Source organism: Pyrus communis, chromosome 14 (assembly GCF_041283825.1).
Source record: "Pyrus communis isolate YQ-2024b chromosome 14, ASM4128382v1, whole genome shotgun sequence".
NCBI classification, from domain to species: domain Eukaryota; kingdom Viridiplantae; phylum Streptophyta; class Magnoliopsida; order Rosales; family Rosaceae; genus Pyrus; species Pyrus communis.
In genome coordinates, this window is record NC_142578.1 from 5,065,793 (window position 1) to 5,086,586 (window position 20,794).

General features: G+C 35.7%; 3 protein-coding genes across 26 annotated transcripts; 1 reads left to right on the plus strand and 2 right to left on the minus strand.

Moving 5' to 3' along the window:
• Positions 1 to 3,883: 3,883 nt before the first annotated feature.
• On the minus strand, positions 3,884 to 10,304 carry LOC137712515 (rhodanese-like domain-containing protein 11, chloroplastic). 24 transcript variants are annotated; one of them, XM_088684337.1, is made up of 11 exons: positions 10,051 to 10,304; positions 9,847 to 9,942; positions 9,290 to 9,364; positions 9,053 to 9,138; positions 8,725 to 8,867; positions 6,872 to 7,640; positions 6,613 to 6,784; positions 5,610 to 5,658; positions 4,863 to 4,944; positions 4,289 to 4,344; positions 3,884 to 4,119 (listed from the first exon to the last, which is right to left on the minus strand). In XM_088684337.1, exons 1-5 carry the CDS (start codon positions 10,210 to 10,212, stop codon positions 8,843 to 8,845), a joined length of 444 nt encoding a protein of 147 aa, XP_088540463.1. In that variant the 5' UTR covers positions 10,213 to 10,304; the 3' UTR covers positions 3,884 to 4,119; positions 4,289 to 4,344; positions 4,863 to 4,944; positions 5,610 to 5,658; positions 6,613 to 6,784; positions 6,872 to 7,640; positions 8,725 to 8,842. The 24 variants fall into 24 exon arrangements, with proteins under 24 accessions (XP_088540463.1, XP_088540461.1, XP_088540462.1 ...); XM_088684335.1 differs by having other exon boundaries at positions 4,863 to 5,282; XM_088684336.1 differs by having other exon boundaries at positions 4,863 to 6,784; positions 6,872 to 7,025; positions 7,575 to 7,640.
• Positions 10,305 to 12,171: 1,867 nt separating this feature from the next.
• Positions 12,172 to 15,448, minus strand: LOC148691117 (uncharacterized). The gene is made up of 4 exons (XM_088684626.1): positions 15,333 to 15,448; positions 13,644 to 13,757; positions 12,794 to 13,560; positions 12,172 to 12,539 (listed from the first exon to the last, which is right to left on the minus strand). Exons 1-4 carry the CDS (start codon positions 15,446 to 15,448, stop codon positions 12,172 to 12,174), a joined length of 1,365 nt encoding a protein of 454 aa, XP_088540752.1.
• Positions 15,103 to 20,125, plus strand: LOC137712721 (E3 ubiquitin-protein ligase RGLG2). Its single transcript, XM_068451865.2, has 12 exons — positions 15,103 to 15,419; positions 17,316 to 17,604; positions 17,832 to 17,916; positions 17,991 to 18,131; positions 18,221 to 18,337; positions 18,427 to 18,524; positions 18,662 to 18,741; positions 18,819 to 18,924; positions 19,034 to 19,161; positions 19,267 to 19,444; positions 19,555 to 19,611; positions 19,701 to 20,125. Exons 2-12 carry the CDS (start codon positions 17,335 to 17,337, stop codon positions 19,779 to 19,781), a joined length of 1,341 nt encoding a protein of 446 aa, XP_068307966.2. The 5' UTR covers positions 15,103 to 15,419; positions 17,316 to 17,334; the 3' UTR covers positions 19,782 to 20,125.
• Positions 20,126 to 20,794: the final 669 nt, after the last annotated feature.

A 20,794-nucleotide genomic window follows, 5' to 3' on the forward strand; every position in this document is an offset into this window, starting at 1 on the left:
TTACTATTATAGCCCGAAAATTAAGCATTATGTGCAGCTCCTAATCCATTATCATCCTTTCAAAAAAAATGGGGAAGAAAGAGAAAGTCACCTATGCGTACAATTCAACCAAAGCTTTATGCGCAGCTCCTAAGCTTTTGTATTGCAGTATTCTAAATGGGCTGCAACAATTCAACCAAAGTTGCTGTTGCGTGACTCTTATTTCCTCTTACAGATGGCATATTTAGACGAAGAACTGTAAAGTTTTGGCTCATTATATCGATCCAGTGGTCATCAACAATTTGAAAACTTATCTCTTACAGATGTCCTATACATCGCCTTGTATTCTTTTTCTTATGTTTATTTCAAAGAAAATAAAAGATGACATAGAAACCAATAACTAAGTCAGTCAAAGGAAAAGAAAATAGAAGCGAGGCAAGGAAAATGAAATTTGAGTTGGAATATTCAAATGGAGCAATCTGTGCAAATGGAGCAATCTGTGGCACATCTGCTAAGGAAAATGAAATTTGAGTTGGAATATTCAAATGGAGCAATCTGTGGCACATCTGCTAAGGAAAATGAAATTTGCGTTGGAATATACAAATATGGATGTAAGATTTTGTAGTGCAGTATTCTAAATTGGCTGCAACAATTCAACCAAAGTTGCTATTACGTGACTCTTATTTCCTCTTACGGACAGCATATTTTAGATGAAGAACTATAAAGTTTTAGCTCATTATATTGAGCCAGTGGTCATCAACAATTTGAACCCTTATGTCTTACAGATGTCCTATACATCGCCTAGTATTATTTTTGTTAAAATAATATGATTATTTCAAAGAGAATAAAAGATGTTTTCAAGATATTTTATTTGAGTCAGATTCCCTCCAGATTGTTGGAGGCTTTGAAGGATCCTTCCCCCAATCTGTCCTTAATTGGTTAGGTTGTCGAGGACATCAAGGCCCTTATCTCCTCAATCATGGAGCTTTATCCACCCACATTCGACGCCAATCCAATGGAGTTGCTCACCGGCTTGCTCGTGTCGGTATTATATCTGGTCATGCTAGTGAATGGTTGGTTTCCCCCTCCAATTGTAATCGTTGATTTACTTGTCGAGGATTCTGTACTGCCTTAATTCGCTTTTGTAACCCTTTGAAGTTTATCAATCTACCAATGTTTCTTTCCAAAAAAAAAAATGTAAGTCAAAGGAAAAGAAAACAGAAGCAAGGTAAGGAAAATGAAATTTGCGTTGGGATAACTATGGCACATCTGCTAAGGAAAGAACACCACCTACCCCCTAAGTAGGTTTATATAAACACACAAATCAGCCACCAGTTCCATTACTAGTGCTCAGGATTGCGGCCCAAGATGTGGAAATAGGTGGTTACAAAATTAAAGTCAAGGTACACGTTATGATCAATGCATGGCAAATTGGAAGAGATCCCAAACTGTATGAAAATCCAGGGGAGTTTGAGCCAGAAAGGTTCTTGAATAGTGAGATAGATTATAAAGAGAATGACTTTCAGTTAATTTCATTTGGTGCTGGTTGGAGGTATGTCCGGGAATTCAATTTTCCATGGCTGTCAATGAGATTGCGTTGGCAAATATCGTGCACAAGTTTGACTCGGCGTTGCCTGGTGGAGCAAGCGGGGAGGATTTAGACATGACTGAATCTACTGGTTTAACCACACATAGAAAAGATCCTCTCAGAGCTGTTGCTATTCCATATTTATTTTGAAAGATTAAGGCTATAGCCCATATGCTGTATTGAAACAATTGATCAACTCATTTGTCTAATGCTGCTGCCTTAGATGTACCATTGGAAAAGAAACAGCTGCATTATCATTGTAGACAACGAAATTTTGGTGAAAATAAATGTTCACCAACACATTAAATTTTGACATGCTAGGACTTATGTGGCATGCATGCATCATTTGTCTCACAAATCGTACACATAACATGTGACTCAATAAAACCAGACGAGTCATTAAGAGGGACACTGTCAATACTTGGCGGCAAGGGATTATTTGATTTTAATTTAAATAAATCAAATATTAATTGATTGAGCCAAGTCACGAATTAAGCCACAAATCAAGTCTTGATTTGTCCATCAATTAATCAAGTCCATAATCAATGCCAAATCCATTCGTAGGCAAGGCTTGGAGAGCCTATCAATAAGAGGCTCCAAGACAAAGAAGGGAGCCAAAAAAATCATTCTCACACTAAGACGTTGAAGCTCCCAAACCCTCAAATTCTCAAACACTTAGAAGATTTAAAAAGCTCTCTGCATTCTTCGCCACACTTGTAAAGAACCACCAAGCATCCATAAGAAATCCAATTTATTACTTTATATACGTGTTCTTGTGTTATTGATCACAGGAAATTCACGCTTACAATCACGTGAATTAATTTAAAGTAAGCAAGATAAGTTTCATAACATAAGCCAAGATAGGGACACACGTAAGATCGTGACTGTTTGCATGCATGCACCGCTCCAATTTTTGTTGTCTTCTCCCCAAGAAGAGTAAAACTGGCGGACTGGCTGACTTATCTCTTGAAGAAAATAAAACGTTAAATTAGTGTTTGTTTCTTTATCTGACAAGAATCTGCAGGCCTGATCTTGACTATGGTGAAGCAGGAAGATTCCTGTTGATGTTCCCAAGTTTCTTTAAATTGACGTGCTGGAAAAACAGAAAAAAAAACAAAATTGACTCGAGACATGTATGTGGATTCAAATTTGCCATAGCTATTCAAAGAATATAGCAAAAAGTTGTCAGTGATTTTTCGTTTCTTGTGGGTTGAGGTTACGTGTGCTCACGTAGATGATAATGTTATCTTTCAAACTTTACTCGTCCTGCAACTATTGTAAACACTATTCTAAAAATCTGCGTCTAGGTGTTAGGTGGCTAACTATCATCCCGATTAATACCTAGACGTTTGAAAATTAAGAAAGGGTGCATATACCTGTTGAGGTGGGTGCCTGCACCCGCCTAGCCCGCCCAAATCCGCCTAGGTTGCGACTCATTTACACTATAAATAGATAACTTCATTTTGCATTTTATTTTTTTTAATAAATTGTAAGAGACGTGTTGAATATTTAATTTAACACACATTATATACTTGTTCCCCATGTTTTCATTATGTTCCAATATTTCATAATATAAATGTCATTTTATTTTGTAGTTTATGATAAAGTTATATATATTTTAAGTATAAACCGACATTTATTTACACGAAATATAATAAATCTACTTAAATTCACCTAGTCCGCCTAGACCCCGCTTGGCCGTCTAGGCGCTAGGCGCCAGCCAACCGCTCCACTAGCGCCTAGCGTCTTTTAGAATCATGACTGTAAATAGGAGATATGCAAATAGTTCGATACTATCCAACCGAACTTTTGAACTATCGGCAGATGTTTGCCGAAGAGGTAGAAAACTCAAAACAAAAACATCACTATTCGGAAATGATTAACCGAATTGGATGGCAACAGTTCAAAGGTGTTCTACCGAACAACAGCAACCTATTCGGCACAAAAATTTTGTCCTACAGCGTAAGGACTTCCATTGGCAGAGGAAGATCGCAATTCTGTATGAGGTCTAAACCAGCAGTCTTCTAAGAAACAGAAATCAGACTTTGATGTAACATTAGAAGGATCACAGTGTAACTGCTCCGCCTATTATGAACGAAGTTACAATCGGTTTTAAGATACGAGTTCTCAACGGTATAACTATGTACACCTTCAAATAGTTTATCTGATCAAACAACAGGATTAGTAGACGTTCGATTTTTAGTTTGGAAGGCTGGACGTGTGGAGATGTCGGTGATATTTACTTCGGAGGCCAAAATATGGAGATTTGTAAGATCATGAAAACTGAAACCTACTTACGAGTATCCAAATCTGAAATCCAAGCAAAAATAAAAGTCCTGAGTTTCATAAAATTCGTCAATGTCTAATTTTTCTACAATCTTGTGAAATGAATCCAAGATCTCTGTCACAAGTAATGGAGTTACAAGGCAATGCCAACAAGTTGGAAAACTTTTGATATTCCTATTGGCTTAGAAATGACTAGTAAATATGCTCGCACATTTCTGCAAGACTTGAATGCATCAGTCTTAACTACATGATAAAACACAGTTAACCTGCAAAAAATTCAACATAATCATGAACGAACAAAAGGAATAGATGAGTGAACGATGTCGGTAAGATAAGCAGCTTGACTTTTATATACATTCAACTAAGTTGATTACAAAAGATGTGGTTGCAAAAAATGCTCTGTTGCCCTGAGAAACAGAAGCAACATGCATTTACACATATATTGCCCTTGAAGTTAAGATGGTAAAATATATGTCCTACAGGCCAGCCACCTAAAAAAACATAAAAAGTGTTTCGTTCTTGTTTCAGCAGCTAAGTTTTGAAGCACTAATGTTCAAAGCAAAAAAGATGCAGCATAAGACGGAGAAGAAACAAAAGCTAGATGCAATCCACACATATTTCACACAAAAAAGAGATACCTGAAAACTTTGCGATTCCATTATAATTTCACACAAAAAAGATCAAATTTTGATTCAAACAAAACAATCTCATCTATTACATATCGGACCAACCAAAAAAAAGAATCTATTAACAACCTAACTATAAAAAGAAGCTTTATAACAGCACAATCAATATCATTTCAACCCAACCAAAAAGAAACCAATTGCATGTCATAAGTTTGTAAACACGGAGAAAATGTATCATATTTGATGACTAATCAAAAGCTTACAAATGTCAGGTAAGAACATACTTAAGTTCAAATGCAAGAATGCAAATGAAGACAATTCACTCCATTGTGTTCAGCAAGGAATAAAAAGTGACGAAAATAGTATGATTTAGTAATTCGTACCTTTAACTTGATCTGATGGCAGGGCATTGAATGTTGACTGAACAAAATTTTGCAAGTAATGAGGTTGAGTAAAAACTTTCACCTGAAAAGTTAAACCCACCATTATATGAAGGCAAATAAGGATAATCCAATCTAATAATCACAGCAATCTGAGAAGTGTATTTTAGTTTAGAGAACATGCATGTTCTTTCTAACAACGAAAACATGAGCAAATCTGATAGGACAGAAACATATAATGGGCAGAAGCATGAGAGTAAACAAATCCAAACCTCAAGAATATGATTGTATTACAGCAAATATGATTGGGTCGTACTCGCGGATCAAATGGGGACTTGAGATTTTGGTACTGTGTAGAAGAAAAAGAACACCAATGGAACATTCCTAGAAACTAACCCTCAAACCCATTCAAATCATGAGTTCCTGAGATTTTGGTAAACAAATCAAAGGCACAAAAAGATTTAGACGAAGTAAGGCATTTAATTTAAAATCACAAAAGCAGAACCTGAATTACATCATTACAAACACAAATAAAGAAAATGAAATATTCCTCATTTGGTTACAATTTTGTCAAGCTCTGCACCAACAATTAAAAACAGATAAAACAATCAAATAACACCTTAACCTTTATCAGTCATCTCAGGCATTGATTCTAGGAAGATTCTACACCACGCAGCACAGCAAAATGTAATTTGACAAAACAAAAAAATTTATCCAAATTCTACACAAAAATACATTCACCATTATTACCTGAAGCTTGGGTGCTTTGTCTAAAGCTTTCTGCTTTTCAATTCCACTTCTTTTGCCAGCCCGAATATCAAAAAATCGAAATTACTTTCTTTCGAAAACTCAGTAATTCACATAATTATGTCTACATTATACCCATTTCTGTAAAAATTTGAAATTATTTACATTTAAATATTACAAAGTATTGTATAAACACTGGGACAAAAACCTGGCAGCAACGAATGCAAAATCATTCACAACATAGAACAGAAAACATTAACTCACACAACATGATACAAAATCCTAACACACTATTTCATACAACATTATAATCCACCATCCCATTTGTCAACATAATTCACCTCTCTGACTATCTTCCCCCCTCTCTCACCAAACAAAAATACACATCTTCCTCTTTTGAAAGCTGCAATTATATAATTGAAAACAATATATAATAAAAATAGAAAAGAGTGAACTCAAGATTGATAGAGGCAAACCAAAATTTAAATGTTCATAGACGAATCAGCAATGACAATGTGGAGAATCAAATATCAAAGTTTTTTTTCATTTCCTCTTGTAGCAATAGACGATCACCAAGCATTACACTCTAACTTTCAATCAAGCTTAAACGGATATCCCATCTTTCCTTGTAACTCATCTTTCTTTTCATGGATATTAGTTTTTGTTTCTACATTTAAACAAAATGGTAGCATGAAAAACTCATTTTGCCAAATTAACAACCATTAACAAATAGCTTCTAGAAAAGGTCAAAGTGAATAAAATCATTTCAACCTCTAGCTCTAGAGCAATTCATAAAATCTATCCAAATATCAAAATTCCTGCACCATTCTTTGTGATATTGGAACACAAAATTAAGTTGTTTGATTTCAGGCAACCCTACTTCACCTCTATACATGGGAAATGGTCCTATTTATGCTGTATCACACGTTAGCAAAACCATATATTAATTGAAAAGATAATCATCAAACCTAGCTAGCTAGTTGAGTTATTTGTTAATTAAACATACTCGTGACCTGTAAATTGGCAGGCCCTGCCAGAGGGAGAGAAGATGATCATGAGGGCAACTTCAGCATCGTAGAGGATAGAGAGGTCAAAAGCCTTCTTCAAAAGTCCATTTATGCGTTTGCAGAAGGTAACCTCTTAAGTCTCACAAAAAAATAAAACCATCCTATTTTTCACTACATAAACAACAAATCACAAATTTAACACTTGCAATGGTATACGAAACCAACCGTAAACGAAAAAGAGAATGTTGAGAAAATAACCCAGATGAAGGCAGCTTTGGAGAGTTTAGAATCCAAGTATGGTATCAACAGCCCAGATATGTTCCATGTAATATCCTTTTATAGATCCCAAAACAAATACAATCAAGTTTCTTGTTATAGCCAAAAGAGAATAATAGTCTGCAACGTAGTGCATCTGAAACATTAAACGAATAATTCAGATAAAATGAAATCACAAAAGAACCCAGAAATTTAAAGGAAAAATCTTTATAACGTAGCATCCCAACTGCTTTGGATCCAAAAACGTTTAGCACAGAGAGTGCACTGCAACTTATCTCAGGTAAAACCCTAAACCTATCAAGGCAGCGTCTGTGATTTTTCTGTACTGAGTTATGATAAATAATAAAATCTAGCTATGAAGTTTCACATGTATGTGTCTCTATGTTACATTCTGCTTCTCGCTACTTCTTTTTTATTGGAATTATGTGTTGGTTGTTGACCGAATAGAAATTTCAATTGGTTAAGCTTTGAGGGCTGGAAATAATATTTTCTGAGCAAGAAAACAGAGGTAAATAAATAAAACTGTCGATCGAGTGCAAGTTGTCTCCTAAGGAATTCTTAATCCAATGTAATTGGCTTTAAAATTCTTGTTTCTGTTCAGATAAATTTTTGGTTATTGTTTCTCTCTTTCAAGCAAGCTTACATCAGTAAAGGAAGCCAGAGATTTTTCCCTTTTACCTTTTACCTTGGGTCAGAGATCCTCAAGCCGTGTGCTCTCCAAACGGTTCCAGAAAACAAAAAGCACCTTTTCCTGAAAAAGCACCAATATTCAGACATGTGCACAACTAATGGTTGCACTAATTGAGTTCCCAACCTATAAGGATGCTAACTTCATCATATAGCTCTACAGTTAAACACATTTCTTTCCAAAATTAAATTAAGAAAAAATTCGACATTCACATGCCACAACAATTACACTGTTCCATGAAGTAATCTTACTATCACAGCCAAATTGACACAAAACATGCAACAGTCCTTTCGAAAACAAAATTCAACCCATTAATCATATACTCATTTAACACTCTATAAACAGAATACAGAGTTTCAATAATTTTCCGAAAACAACAAACCCAACAAACAAATATAAAAAATAAAAAAAAGTAACTAAGTTCCCAATAGTATAATCCATCAGAAAAATACAAACTTGCGCATGTTTAAGGACCATGAGAAAGAAGCAGGGTTGTTCCAGTAAAATGAATACAAAGACCACAAAAGTAGGAAAATGAAGATGCAAAAAATGCAGAAAACCACCAAATACACATGCAATTTGGTTTGTCCAGAACCAAGAATAAGGCATACTTTGCCACATTTGTACAAATTTGGATTAAATCGAAGGCCACCAGAGTGGTAGTAGACATTCAGCATAACGGAGTTCCCAGTGAGGCCAAAGATGTAAACAGATATAAATCAATTCTAGGCGTTCAAAATTATCACATACTGGTGGTACATTGGGATAGCCACTGGGGAAGCAAACATCAAAGAAGAAGAGACCATCATGGTAAGGAGTACCCTCCGCCCCAACAATTACAGCTCTCACACAATCCATTCTTGTCTCATGAGCTCTAACAAATATTGTATCCGTGGATGTCAACGAAAAGGGGGTAAGCATATCTAAGTTTCTATAGTACAAGCACCAATCCAACAACTATATTCCATATATTCTCAACTCCAACTTTCAGTACAAAACCAAATTACTTACAGCAGTCAGCATCATGAAATAGTCAGTGCAAAATATTTGATAAAAATGAATAGGCTAAGTATGTGAAAACTTCACTACAATTAATTCAAAACAGTTATTTAAAAGGAAATTCAAAATAAAAAACGGAAGAACTTGCCTGGCAAATCTTTCTCCCGGATCTTCCACTCTTCCTGAATTCTCTTTGCCACAGACAGAATCGTCGGAGCTTGGCAACTGAATCCGTCGTTCGGAACTGTCGCAGAAGCGACCGAGGATCAGGACCACGTCATCTTCAACCGGCTGCAGGTGAAGCAAGGTTGAGATAAACAACAAAGAACCACAAAGATTTGATCTTTGTTAATTTAGTGAAAACCCCAATTCATATAAAACAACAGTTTCCACCAGAATATTCATTTCAACAGCAAGCACAGAAATTACATATAAAAGAAATTAAAAATTTGAAGAAACAGAGGTAAGAACAATACCAAATCCGGGCCCACCAGGTCCTACGCTGCCACTGCAGTGTAATCTGCTTCTCTGAGACCCATTTGTTCCATAAAATCCGAAGCTTCTGAGCTTCAAGAAACCCACAGCCCCCAGATGGTCCAATCCACAAAAAAATCATAAACCAAACAAAAAATTAAAGAAATCTCATACCTTCCATAAAAATCAAAGCGAAAACCAGAGAAGCTACATTCGTGAGGATAGGAAGAGATTGATACCTTAGCGGATTTTTGGGGTAGCCCAAGTTGACCGACATCAATTAATGGAATCCAGATCGAGCCTTTAACCCATGCCTATAAAATAGGGGAAAGAAGAGGGTAATTCAAGCATAATAACACAGAATACTTCAGAGAAGAAAAAACACATCGAGAAGGGTTTTGTTAGATAGCTGAATCGCATACTCAGCTTCCTTTGGTGTTAAAGCTTTAAACCTTTCCTTCCCTAACCTCTACTAACCGGTTAAAACTCCAAATGTAACACATTTTAACATATCCTAATGACTCAATAAAGTTACAAATCCCAAGTTCAAATCCCTCTCCCGTAGTTTAGATTACTTCTGTGCAGACTATCGCTCAAATAGACAATAAAATCAACAAGTCCCAGTAAGTTCAAACTTAGCATATGCAGAACAAATCATACAACCTCCAAAAACAGAACTAAAAGAATGTTACTTTCTTCTCTCAAATTCCCATTAAGTAGCTCACTTAAACACATTTACATAAAAAATCGTTTTGTTTTTTCGGTCTTCGAATTTCTTAGGAATCGAGCAACATACCAGAGCTTCCCATCTCTTTTTGGCAGCAGCCATATCCCTCATTTGCTTCAACTCGTAATCTTCACTGTCACCCTGCATACGAGTGGCACTCCTCTGCTGATCAACATCAAGAACAAGAACAACCCACATTAGAAAACACTAAAAAGCATTAAAATAGAACAAACCCAATAATTACAACATGAAAAAAGTGGAGAATTTTCATACAAAATGGTAACTTCTGTAAGAGGGTGTGAGTTTTAGGGAAGAGGGAGGTGAAATGCTTGAAAAATGTGTTCTTTGACATGGTGGTTTGGTGGCTTTTCGTTTCTGAGAACTTGAGCACAAAATGCTGAGGGTGTTGAGAGAAGGAAATCCCAGAGCTTCCATTGCCAAAGAGCTTTACGAAACTGAGTGAGAAACCGATGAGGAAATTGGAGAAAGTTTTCGGAATTGGGTTTTCAGCTAAAAGTGTCGTTTGTTGCCAGAAGAGTCCACTGCTGGTGTGAAACGCTGCGTTTGGAGGACAAAATAATGAAATATTTGGATACATGGGATTTTTTTTTTTTTTTTTTTTTTTTTGTGAAAAACATGGGATTTTTTTTAAGTTTACAAGTATTAATCAAATCACCATTTCAACGGTCAGATAGTTAGTAATATATTAAATACATATATTTAAAAATAATTGTACATGTACGTATTGTAACCAATTTCAACATTTGAGTACACATTGATGATAATGTATTCTTGAGAATTGTTATTGGCATTAGAGGAGAAGGGGAATAAGTGGAATTGAATCCCCACCATACTACATCGATATAATTGTTTTTTGCAACTGCAGTAAAGCATAATTTGTTACCTTATAAATTCAATATTTAGTTAATATTTTTTTTATATCAGTGGAAATTATTAAATGAGATTACATGCAATTAGGCCATCCTCATTTAGAACATACAAATTTTTTTTGAAATGCAACCATATGATTTACAGTGACAATTTAATGAAGATCTTGATAAATTTTTTATGAAATAACCAAAATGATTTACACTTCTATCAACTTTTATTGTCAAGAACTAAAATAAGAAGTTATGTCAATTTAAAAGATCATTTTAGTTAAAAAGCCTTTTTTTTTTTTTTAATTGAAAATGGGATTCATTCAACAAAGAGGGTTTCAAAATGGAAGGATAGTAGCAGTGACCTCACTAAAACCTCACCATAAATTAAAGAAAACTTTAACAAAAAAACTCTCAGTACTATTTAATTTAACGAAAAACCACATTTTTACACTAAAAAGTCAATCCAGGTACTATTCACTTTACCCTTTATTTGTCATTATTGTTAAAACTCAAAATTTTCACACCATTTTCATTAGTTTTCCTTAAATTAAACCTCTAAAGAGAAAATCCGGTCAAGGAAATTGCACCACCACCCCTCATACAATCAAAAGAACAAACAATGAGATGGATTAAGCAGCTCCAATATTGTTTAAGGTGGTTTCTGGAGCTTTATGAAATTTACGTCCTCAAATAATATAGGAGCTGCTTAAATTTGGAGATAACTGAATTTGAACACAATAAATGTTTGTCGGGTACAAGTTACAACACGTTTCTATTTTCCAAATCAAAACCAATAATAAAGGAAGCAGCAGAATTTCAATGTTAATAAACTTATAAGCATCCTCTTAGAGTGCATTTGCACAGTTTTTAGCATCTCTACAGTTATTTCATAGTTTGAAATCGCATTGTGTGAGAGGTTCTGCTATGCAATATCGTATTATGTACCGGTTTCGAATAAGTTAATCGAAACTTGTATAGCGTAAATAGAACTGAATATCATCATCTTATACTTTACTCATAAATACACTAGACTAACTCATTATAATCATCGTCCTCATCAAAAATATCATCAACATGCAAACTATCATCACCGTACTAACACGTCTTTCATTTTCCTCTTTTTCAATTTGTTGCAAAATATTATTAGTAGTGTAGTCATTTTCAGTGTAAGGATGGATGTGGTGATTCTCGTCAGCTAAAGGAACATCAAACAAATTTGGTGTGGCATATTGCGCAAAATTGTGCAATCTTGTGTAAAAATTAAATGTTATGTGAGATATTGTGATATTTTAACGTTATATTACAAAATCTCTTACATAATGTGATATAACGCGCCATATTGTCCACTATCGCGCGCCTTTTTAAACTATGGTTAATATTGCCACTATTTATTGATAATCATGTAAAATTTAGACAATATGAATTAAAAACTAATTAAAATCAAGCCTCCCTCATACCATCCCCTCTAGAAGAAAAAAAATAATTAAAATGGATGATGGATGATCGTCTTAGATCAGTCCACTACAGCCAGCTTTTGATATTTTTCTTCAGAGATGGCTGCTTCCATGACATGCTCTGGACCAATTTCCCCTTCATTCTCCAATAACAACTTGAGCAAATTTTCAGAGAAGCCACTCAACATAGTCAACCCCCGTTGTGTCCAAGGCATCCCTATCTTCTCAGGTTCCGAATCGAAGCAATGATCTGACATAAAACAAATCACTATGTGTGGCACCGCATCGCCGTACCCTTTTGCCTCAAACTTCCTCTTTATTTCATTGTAATCATCTTCCCATAAGGAATAAGCTTCATGGCTAAATTGTTGCTTGCTGAACACAAACACCTTCTTGACCATCTGCTCTGGCAGCAAATTGTCATTCACTGCCAGTTCCAAAATCTGAGTTAAACGCTTTCTCAATATAAAGTTCGTCTTCTCCAGTGACCTCGAAGTCCATCATCGTCACAAACTCGGACTTGGACTTTAGATCATGGCCTTGTATTGTTTGTAGAGTTGAGTGCCAACTGACCACCTTTCCGTTCCATGGCTCTTGGGTTAATTCAGACACCAAAAGTCGCAAAGCCAGCGAGACCTCAGTCGCCTTTCCCCTTACGAATTTTATGCCGTTGTCACATACAGCCAAACAGTTTTTCATCTTGCCTTTTTTTTTTCATCTCCTCCACCATTGTTTTCCATTGAAGCTCAGCCACTTCCCCAACATTGGGATGACCCTCAAAGGCCATGATCTGAGGTGGAAGCAAAGCACCGGGTTCAATCTTGGACTTGTCCGCTTTCACCTCCTCCAAATATGTCTCAACCTCGCAGAGCTTTCCTTGCTTTTTGGGGCGTCCACAACTGCCGGCCTTCTGCAGGGGATCCAAAACCTCCTTCCTGAGCCGGTTTTCAAATTTTTCAGCGTATTGAGCGTCATCAGTACCTTGATATTCGGGATATGATTCTCGGGGAAAAAACTTCCTTGCAATGCTTTCACATATCAAAGTGGCATTGATGGTTTTGGCGTCCATGGAGTTGTAAGAAAGGCAACAGCCAGCAGCATCAGTCATCTCATAGGCCAACGAGTACCGTTCATCATCATCAATATCCGATTGCTTAAAACTTCGCTTCAATATTTCCATATCAGACTTCAAATGTTCCACGTAAACATCTGTAACCCTATCATGTAACAACTTGTAATTCGGGTCACGCCCATACCTCTCAACAGCCATCTTGGTCAATTCTGCTAGGGTGGCATCATCCTCTTCTTCCTCCCCCCTACTCCTTTCTCCGCCTTGTAGAAGAAAGTACAAAATCTCGACAGGATCAATAAAACACCCGAACGACACGGCAATATAGAAGGGATGTTGCACATTAGGGTCTTCGGGTGATTGTGGTGGAGCCAATACGCTGCCGTGTCAAATGCTTCCACATAGAACATTTCATCTCGTAGATTACAGATGAGTTTGAGAATAGTTAGGGGATTGTGGGACCAGGCCAGCGGCAGCAGTTGCTTCAGATAAATACAGGTGGCCTCCACATCAGCTGGGCTGGCTTTCTCCGGCTTGATCACATTGAAAAAGAGATCGACACAGGAGTTACCGGTACTAAGCAAGCCAGTAATCAAGCCAATCAATGGGATTGGGTTTATTAATCGTGTCTTTGTTTTCGAGTTGTCAAAATTGAAATTGGCTGTGGAGAAAGGGTGTGTGGGTAATACATAAAACCTGACATAAGTTTTTTATTGGAATAAAACTCATTGACTAGATTCTACATTAGCAAATTCATTAATTATATTTAACTTTACACATTTAAAAATTTTCGATGCCCAAAACACCCCTAATGTTTGATTTACACAATTAATTCCATACAAATTGTAAGGGAGAATTAATGATTTTACAAAAATAAAAATAATAATAAATTCATTGCATTATATATAATAACCATAAAACATGCCTAATAAATGTAGTAATACATGCTTAGTTAAGCCAATAAAATTATATTTTGCATATAAATGTTGGTAAATTATTTCACACACATATATATAAATAAATAAATAAATAAATAAATAAAAAACATGCATGATATACATAAAAATTCATGCAAAATAATTTACCTACATAATAAAGCAAACCCAAATATATGCAAAATAATATACCTACCTAAAAATATGTATTTTATTCGATACTAGTTTACCTATTATTTGTACATATAATAATAAAACCTAATATATATGATGATACATACAAAATAAAATACCTACATAATGAAGAAATGTTATTTGATTCAAATAAAATACCTACATAATAAAACCTATTATTCATCATATTCTCGACGGAAGAAAAGGAAATAACAAAAAATTACCCTTATTCCCCTAAATCCAATTCGATGTGCCTCAAATTCCTACTGTTGTGGAGATATTGGCAAATTGGATTGGAAAATTTTCAAATTCATAAGGTACTGTTATTAGAAATGCCTCATTGCATTTTCGTCTTAACTCGGTTTACATTGAGACATTACATGATTATCATATTTAACCATCACTTCATTTTTAACCAAGTGTGTGTATATCTATATCTATATATATATAAAATAAAAATACAAATAAAACACATAAAAAAATATAAGAAATTAGATGAATTTGAGATCCTAAGGATCAAATATTCACCAACAAGTCTTAACAACAATAATAGTTGTTTTTTTCTTTAAGAAATCTTCAGTTGTACGAGATAAATTTCATTGAATCAATTTAACAACAATACGATTTCAAAAATATTAAATAACTAAATTTCCGTGCCACATAACACAACGTAGCATCCAGTTCTTGACCAATTCAATATTATAAAAACAAAAATCAAATACGAGATCTTAAATAATGAATCACTTAAACTACAAATCTCCTGTACGAATTCAGGATATGCATCCATGTAATGTGCACCAAAAAAGCAACCAAGCCAATTCGGTGGAGGGCAACACTACCAGCCAAAACACAAAAGAAAAAACACTGCAAGGGACCTTTTTTATCTAGAAGGAAACTACGTAGGAACCTTCACCAGTAAACTACGAACGCAAGTGTCGACCTGTCTGTCTCTCATAGACTCAGACTTACGCTCTTCAGTCGCCAAGTTGCAAACTTGCAACAACAACAAACGTTTGCCCAGTTACCACTTCAGCCCATAGACTTCTCCGCCCTCTGATTGACAACAACCTCGTCAACTCGGATATGTTCCAAAGCATCATCTTCCTCTCGAAAAATGTCGGTCTGAGAGGTACCAATTCTTCTTCTTTTTCCTGCCATTTTTGTAATTTTTTTTAAGTCTTTTATTTTTTTTATTTTTTTTTATTTTAATGATTTGGGTTTTTGTGTCTTTCTCTGAAATGGAATGTGGGTTGTGAAAAAGTTTGGGTCTTTATTGATAATTATCATGAATTGGAACAAGAAATTGCATTATTTGTTTATAGGGGGCTAAAAGATGTATTTGATTTGTTGCATTTTATTTTTGGCCTGAAATTGTGCTGATGTCTTCTGATTTGTGTTCAATTTCACTAATTCAAATATGAAATCGTTTTAATTTTGACGGCATTATCGAATTCGGACCGATTCTTTGTCTGTGAATGAAGCTTGAAAATTGGAATAGATGGCCCTGGTTGTGTTAATTGTTTTGTTCAGTTTTCTTGAGATTATTTTATGGGTTATTATATAATATGGTCTCTAAGATTTTCATGATTAATAGAAATGGTTTCTGAGATTCAAAATCAATAAAAATGGTCATGATATTGTTCACCATCCATGATTTTGGTTCTTCCGTTAAAAACGATTTTGGGCAATTTTCAAAGCTTTGTAACTCTATCATTTCTTAACCAAATTCGACCCATAATATATCAAAATGAAGATAGGAAAGTATAGAATAATATTATACCTATTTGGAAGCCCAGTGGTTGCTGAAGATGGCCGGAAAATAGCCTGAAAGATGACTGCTCCGCAGGAAAACTGGAAAACTCGCCGGAAACTGGGTAAACTTTAAACGTTCATAACTTCTTCAATACTCAACCAAATCGAGTGATTCGAAAACGAAAATAATACTTCTTGACCAGACAAAGAGAATGGTACCTTTTTCGAAAGCTAACTCGCCGTGGTTTGATCGGACAACGGCTCGAAAGTGGCTAACCATTTTCGAGTTAGCCACTTTTGAGTAGTTTTCCGGCCAAATCACGGCGAGTTAGCACTAAAGAAAGATATCATTCTCTTCATCTCGTCGAGAAGTATGATTTTCGTTTTTGAATCACTCGATTTTGTTGAGTATTGAAAAAGTTATGAACGTTTAAAGTTTACCCAGTTTCCGGTAAGTTTTCCAGTTTTTCCCCGGACCAGTCACCTTTCAGGCTATTTTCCGGCAATCAATGGGCTTCCAAATAGGTATAATCTTGTTCTACACTTTCTTATTTTCATTTTGATATATTATGGATGGAATTTGGTTAAAAATTGATTGAGTTACGAAGCTTAGAAAATTGTCCAAAAAGTTTTTAACAGAAGTACCAAAATCATGGATGGTAGACAATCTCAGGGACCATTTCTATTGATCATGCAAATCTCAGGAACATTTTGTATAATAACCCTTATTATAATTATAATCTTTCTGTTTCTTGGGTTCTATGATAGGCTTTCTAGCAAAATAATCCTTAAGATTCGCATAACTACTCACTTTGTTTCCTAACAATAAAAATCAATAGTAGTGGTCCTTGAATTTATACACCGTAAATCATTTTGGTTATTCTGTGAAAAATTTGCCAATATGGAGGGGTTGGTTTGACAAAAATACCTTTAAAAAAGTGATCACGTGGTCGTTCACATGACAATTTAATTAACGAGAATATTGACAGATTTTTCATGGAAAGACCAAAATGATTTATAATTGACAAACTCAGGAACCACGTTTATCAATTTTCATTGTCAGGCACAAAAGCGAGGAATTATGGGATCATTTTGAATAAAAAGCCTTATATGATGTGTTCATATTTGAATCAAACGGGATAATTGATTTAGTTAATTTCCTGTAAAGTGATCCTTAGTGATTGTTAGATGAAAAGAACGAGCATTTCAAAGTGTGAACTCAAACGGAGGTTGATTTATAACAATTATTAATTCATGTTTGTTGAATGTGCAGTGTTCTAGTAGAATAACTGATGGGTGGGAAGAGTTCAAAACGTTCAACTTCGAGACATCCTTCTTTTGGGACCGGATCACGTTCATGGAGTCATCAGAGTTATCAAGAGGCACCATATGCACAGCCACCATTGATACCATCATATGCACCGCCAAGCCAGGACTACCGGCCACAGCAGTATTATGCACCTCCACCTCAAAGCCATGGCAGTGCTTGGCCAACAGGGTCAAATACAGGGTCGGGTACGAAGTTTGGGAGAATAAATGATGATTACAATAGCCTGGACCAGGTAAAATGCAAGATTTTATGGTAATTGAACTGATACAATTGCCGAACATTTCTTGAAAAGAAGTGCAGCCAATTTCTTTTGTCGGGGAGAACTTTCTTTTAGTCACAATGTACTCAATAGTTATACTGATGGCATCTGTCTTTGAAGCAAATATGATGTGAAATCATTGTAACTGCTTATGTTACTTGAGTAATTATCATGACATTCTCACTTTTGTCTTTCGATAGGTCACAGATGCATTGGCGCGTGCTGGTCTTGAGTCATCCAATCTTATTGTTGGCATTGATTTCACAAAAAGCAACGAGTGGACAGGTTTGCCCTGGTCTCAGTGCTTAGAAGTCTTTTCTTAAGTTATAGTGAAACATTCTTGACTTATTTTCTATCAGGTGCAAGGTCATTTCATCGGAAAAGCTTGCATCACATTGGAGAAGAGCAAAATCCCTATGAACAGGGAATAGCAATTATTGGGAAAACATTGTCTTCCTTTGATGAAGATAACTTGATTCCCTGTTTCGGATTTGGAGATGGTATTTCATCTAACAGTCGTCTGACTCTTCAAATTTAGCTTGTCGAGTTTTGGCAATAGAGATTTTACATGATTTTCGTATATTTGCAGCATCTACCCATGACCAAGAAGTTTTCAGTTTCTACCCGGATGAGGGATCTTATTGCAATGGTTTTGAAGACGTATTGAGACGATATAGAGAATTAGTCCCTCAACTACGACTTGCCGGTTGCCATTTGTTTCACTTCCTTTTCCCTTTTTATTTTCCTGGTTGGTTATTTGCTTATGGAGATTCATACCCTTTTTTCTCGTGGCAGGTCCCACATCCTTTGCCCCTATTATTGAAATGGGCATCACTATTGTTGAGCAAAGTGGCGGTCAGTACCATGTGTTGGTGATAATAGCTGATGGGCAGGTATATCGCTTCTCGTCTCTATCTTACAGTTATACTTATACCCGTGTGAAAAATTCTGATTGAGCAGAAGTGATTTGCATAGCAATATGATGGTGCTCTTAATTATTTTGTATAATGGAGACTACAAATTGTCACAGGTGACCAGAAGTGTTGATACCGGGCATGGCCAGTTAAGCCCGCAGGAAAGGAAAACTGTTGAAGCAATTGTTAAAGCAAGGTAAATCTTAGAATGTTTGTTTCCTCAGTCTTGTTCTTTTCAGTGAAAGATTTCATGATTTTCCTGTTATATTGTAGCGACTATCCCTTATCAATTATACTAGTTGGTGTCGGAGATGGACCATGGGATATGATGAAAGAATTTGATGATAACATCCCTGCTCGGGCCTTCGATAACTTTCAGGCAAGTATTTTTAGGGATAGAGGGTATCATCTTGATGGAGTATTGTATGCCTTATTATCTATTATCTCTTCAAACTTTAATTGAAAAGTGCTTCTTTTGTCCTCTGCAGTTTGTGAATTTTACGGAAATTATGGCAAAGAATATTGACCGTTCGAGAAAAGAAGCAGAATTTGCTCTTGCAGCACTGATGGAAATACCTTCCCAGTATAAAGCAACACTAGAACTTAATATATTAGGGTAATAATCTAACTTAAGTCTAATGGGCTTTGAGAATTTGCTATTGCAGCTTTGGGTGACATAAGTTCATTTGCAAATCATTGTTTCGTTTCATTGCTTATACAGTGCCACAAGAGGGAAGGCTATAGATAGGGTACCTCTGCCCCCACCTCATTATGGTTCATCTTCTTTTAGCTCCCCCAAAACTTCGCGATCAAGTAGTTTTCGTCCAAGTGCACCTTCTAGGCAACGTGATGAGTTTGTTAGCACAGCACATCCTGCCGGTTCAACTTCTGACAATCATGTAATTGCCCTCTTTCTACTTCTTTTTATGAGGAGGCTTAATATATTATGGCACAGACAGCAAAATCTCGTCAGGATGACAAGTTTAGACAATTTTTTTGATTCTTGTAGGTCTGTCCCATTTGCCTAACCGATCCGAAGAATATGGCATTTGGTTGTGGACATCAGGTAATGCTTTATACGTCTTTTACACCTTATGGAATTGGATGAAAGTTTGAACAACGAATAACTGAGTTGGAAATTAATATTGTTTGCAGACATGCTGTGACTGTGGAGAAGATCTTGACTTATGTCCCATATGCAGAACCAGCATAATCACCCGAATAAAGCTCTATTAAATGTTGACATGAAATTTGGACCGCTGCAACTTCAACTCCGAGTTCATTTCCATTCCTTGCAATGTCTTCCACCAAGAGGAACTGAGTCCCTTGTACGTATCTTCCCTTTTCCTGGATGAAGGATGTCGACATTTGGAGATATTGGTCGGACTTGGACGCCCACAGCTAGAATTGCTCCTATGGCGACTTCTGTGTTTGCATTTGTGTTTCATGTCGTTGTCTTCGCGTCTACTTGTTTCCACTTTTGTCCAATTAAATTCAACATATAACTGGTTGTATGCCTCATATATGTACTCAAGACATATTTTGTAATGAGTCAGTAGCAAATCTCACCTTGTGGCTTATCTACCAAGTACTCATCAGCTATAGCATGTCGTTTCGAGACCATGTCCTAATACAAACATAAAAATGACATGTCGTGCACCTACTGACGCTGTAAATTAAAAAAATAAATAAAATTACCTACATTTTGCCCAAGTTTGGCGGAGTCTTGTGGTATCACCCAAAGGCTCACTCTTCATAAGCAATAAACATGGAGAATTCATAGGATAAGATGACTTATTTTCTGGGAAGACAAATACTTTCATGAGAAACTTTTGAGTGTGGTTGTCACTCCAGATATGGTGCTTTTAATTCACGTTTTATGATATGGATAGATGAAAACGTTGGTTTTTTCCAACTTAAGTTATAACTGAGATTAATGAGTCCTCATAGCAACACGTGATGTTTAGAATTCACGTGTTATAATATGACGGAACGTTAGAATTGATACTTTTCCAACCTAGTTTTAACTTATATCAATAATGAATAAAATATGTGTTTATAACCCATGTGAAATTGTAACACCAAGTGTGATAGTCACACGAAAAAATTACTCTTGATTGCATGAAGATCAAATTTCTTGCATTCAAAACCTTATGTGGTCTCTCTGTGATCTATCTTAATTGTTGACACATGGTCATTTATTTAAACTCCACTTAGCAGTATTTCAATTTATCTTCTCAATTAAAAAA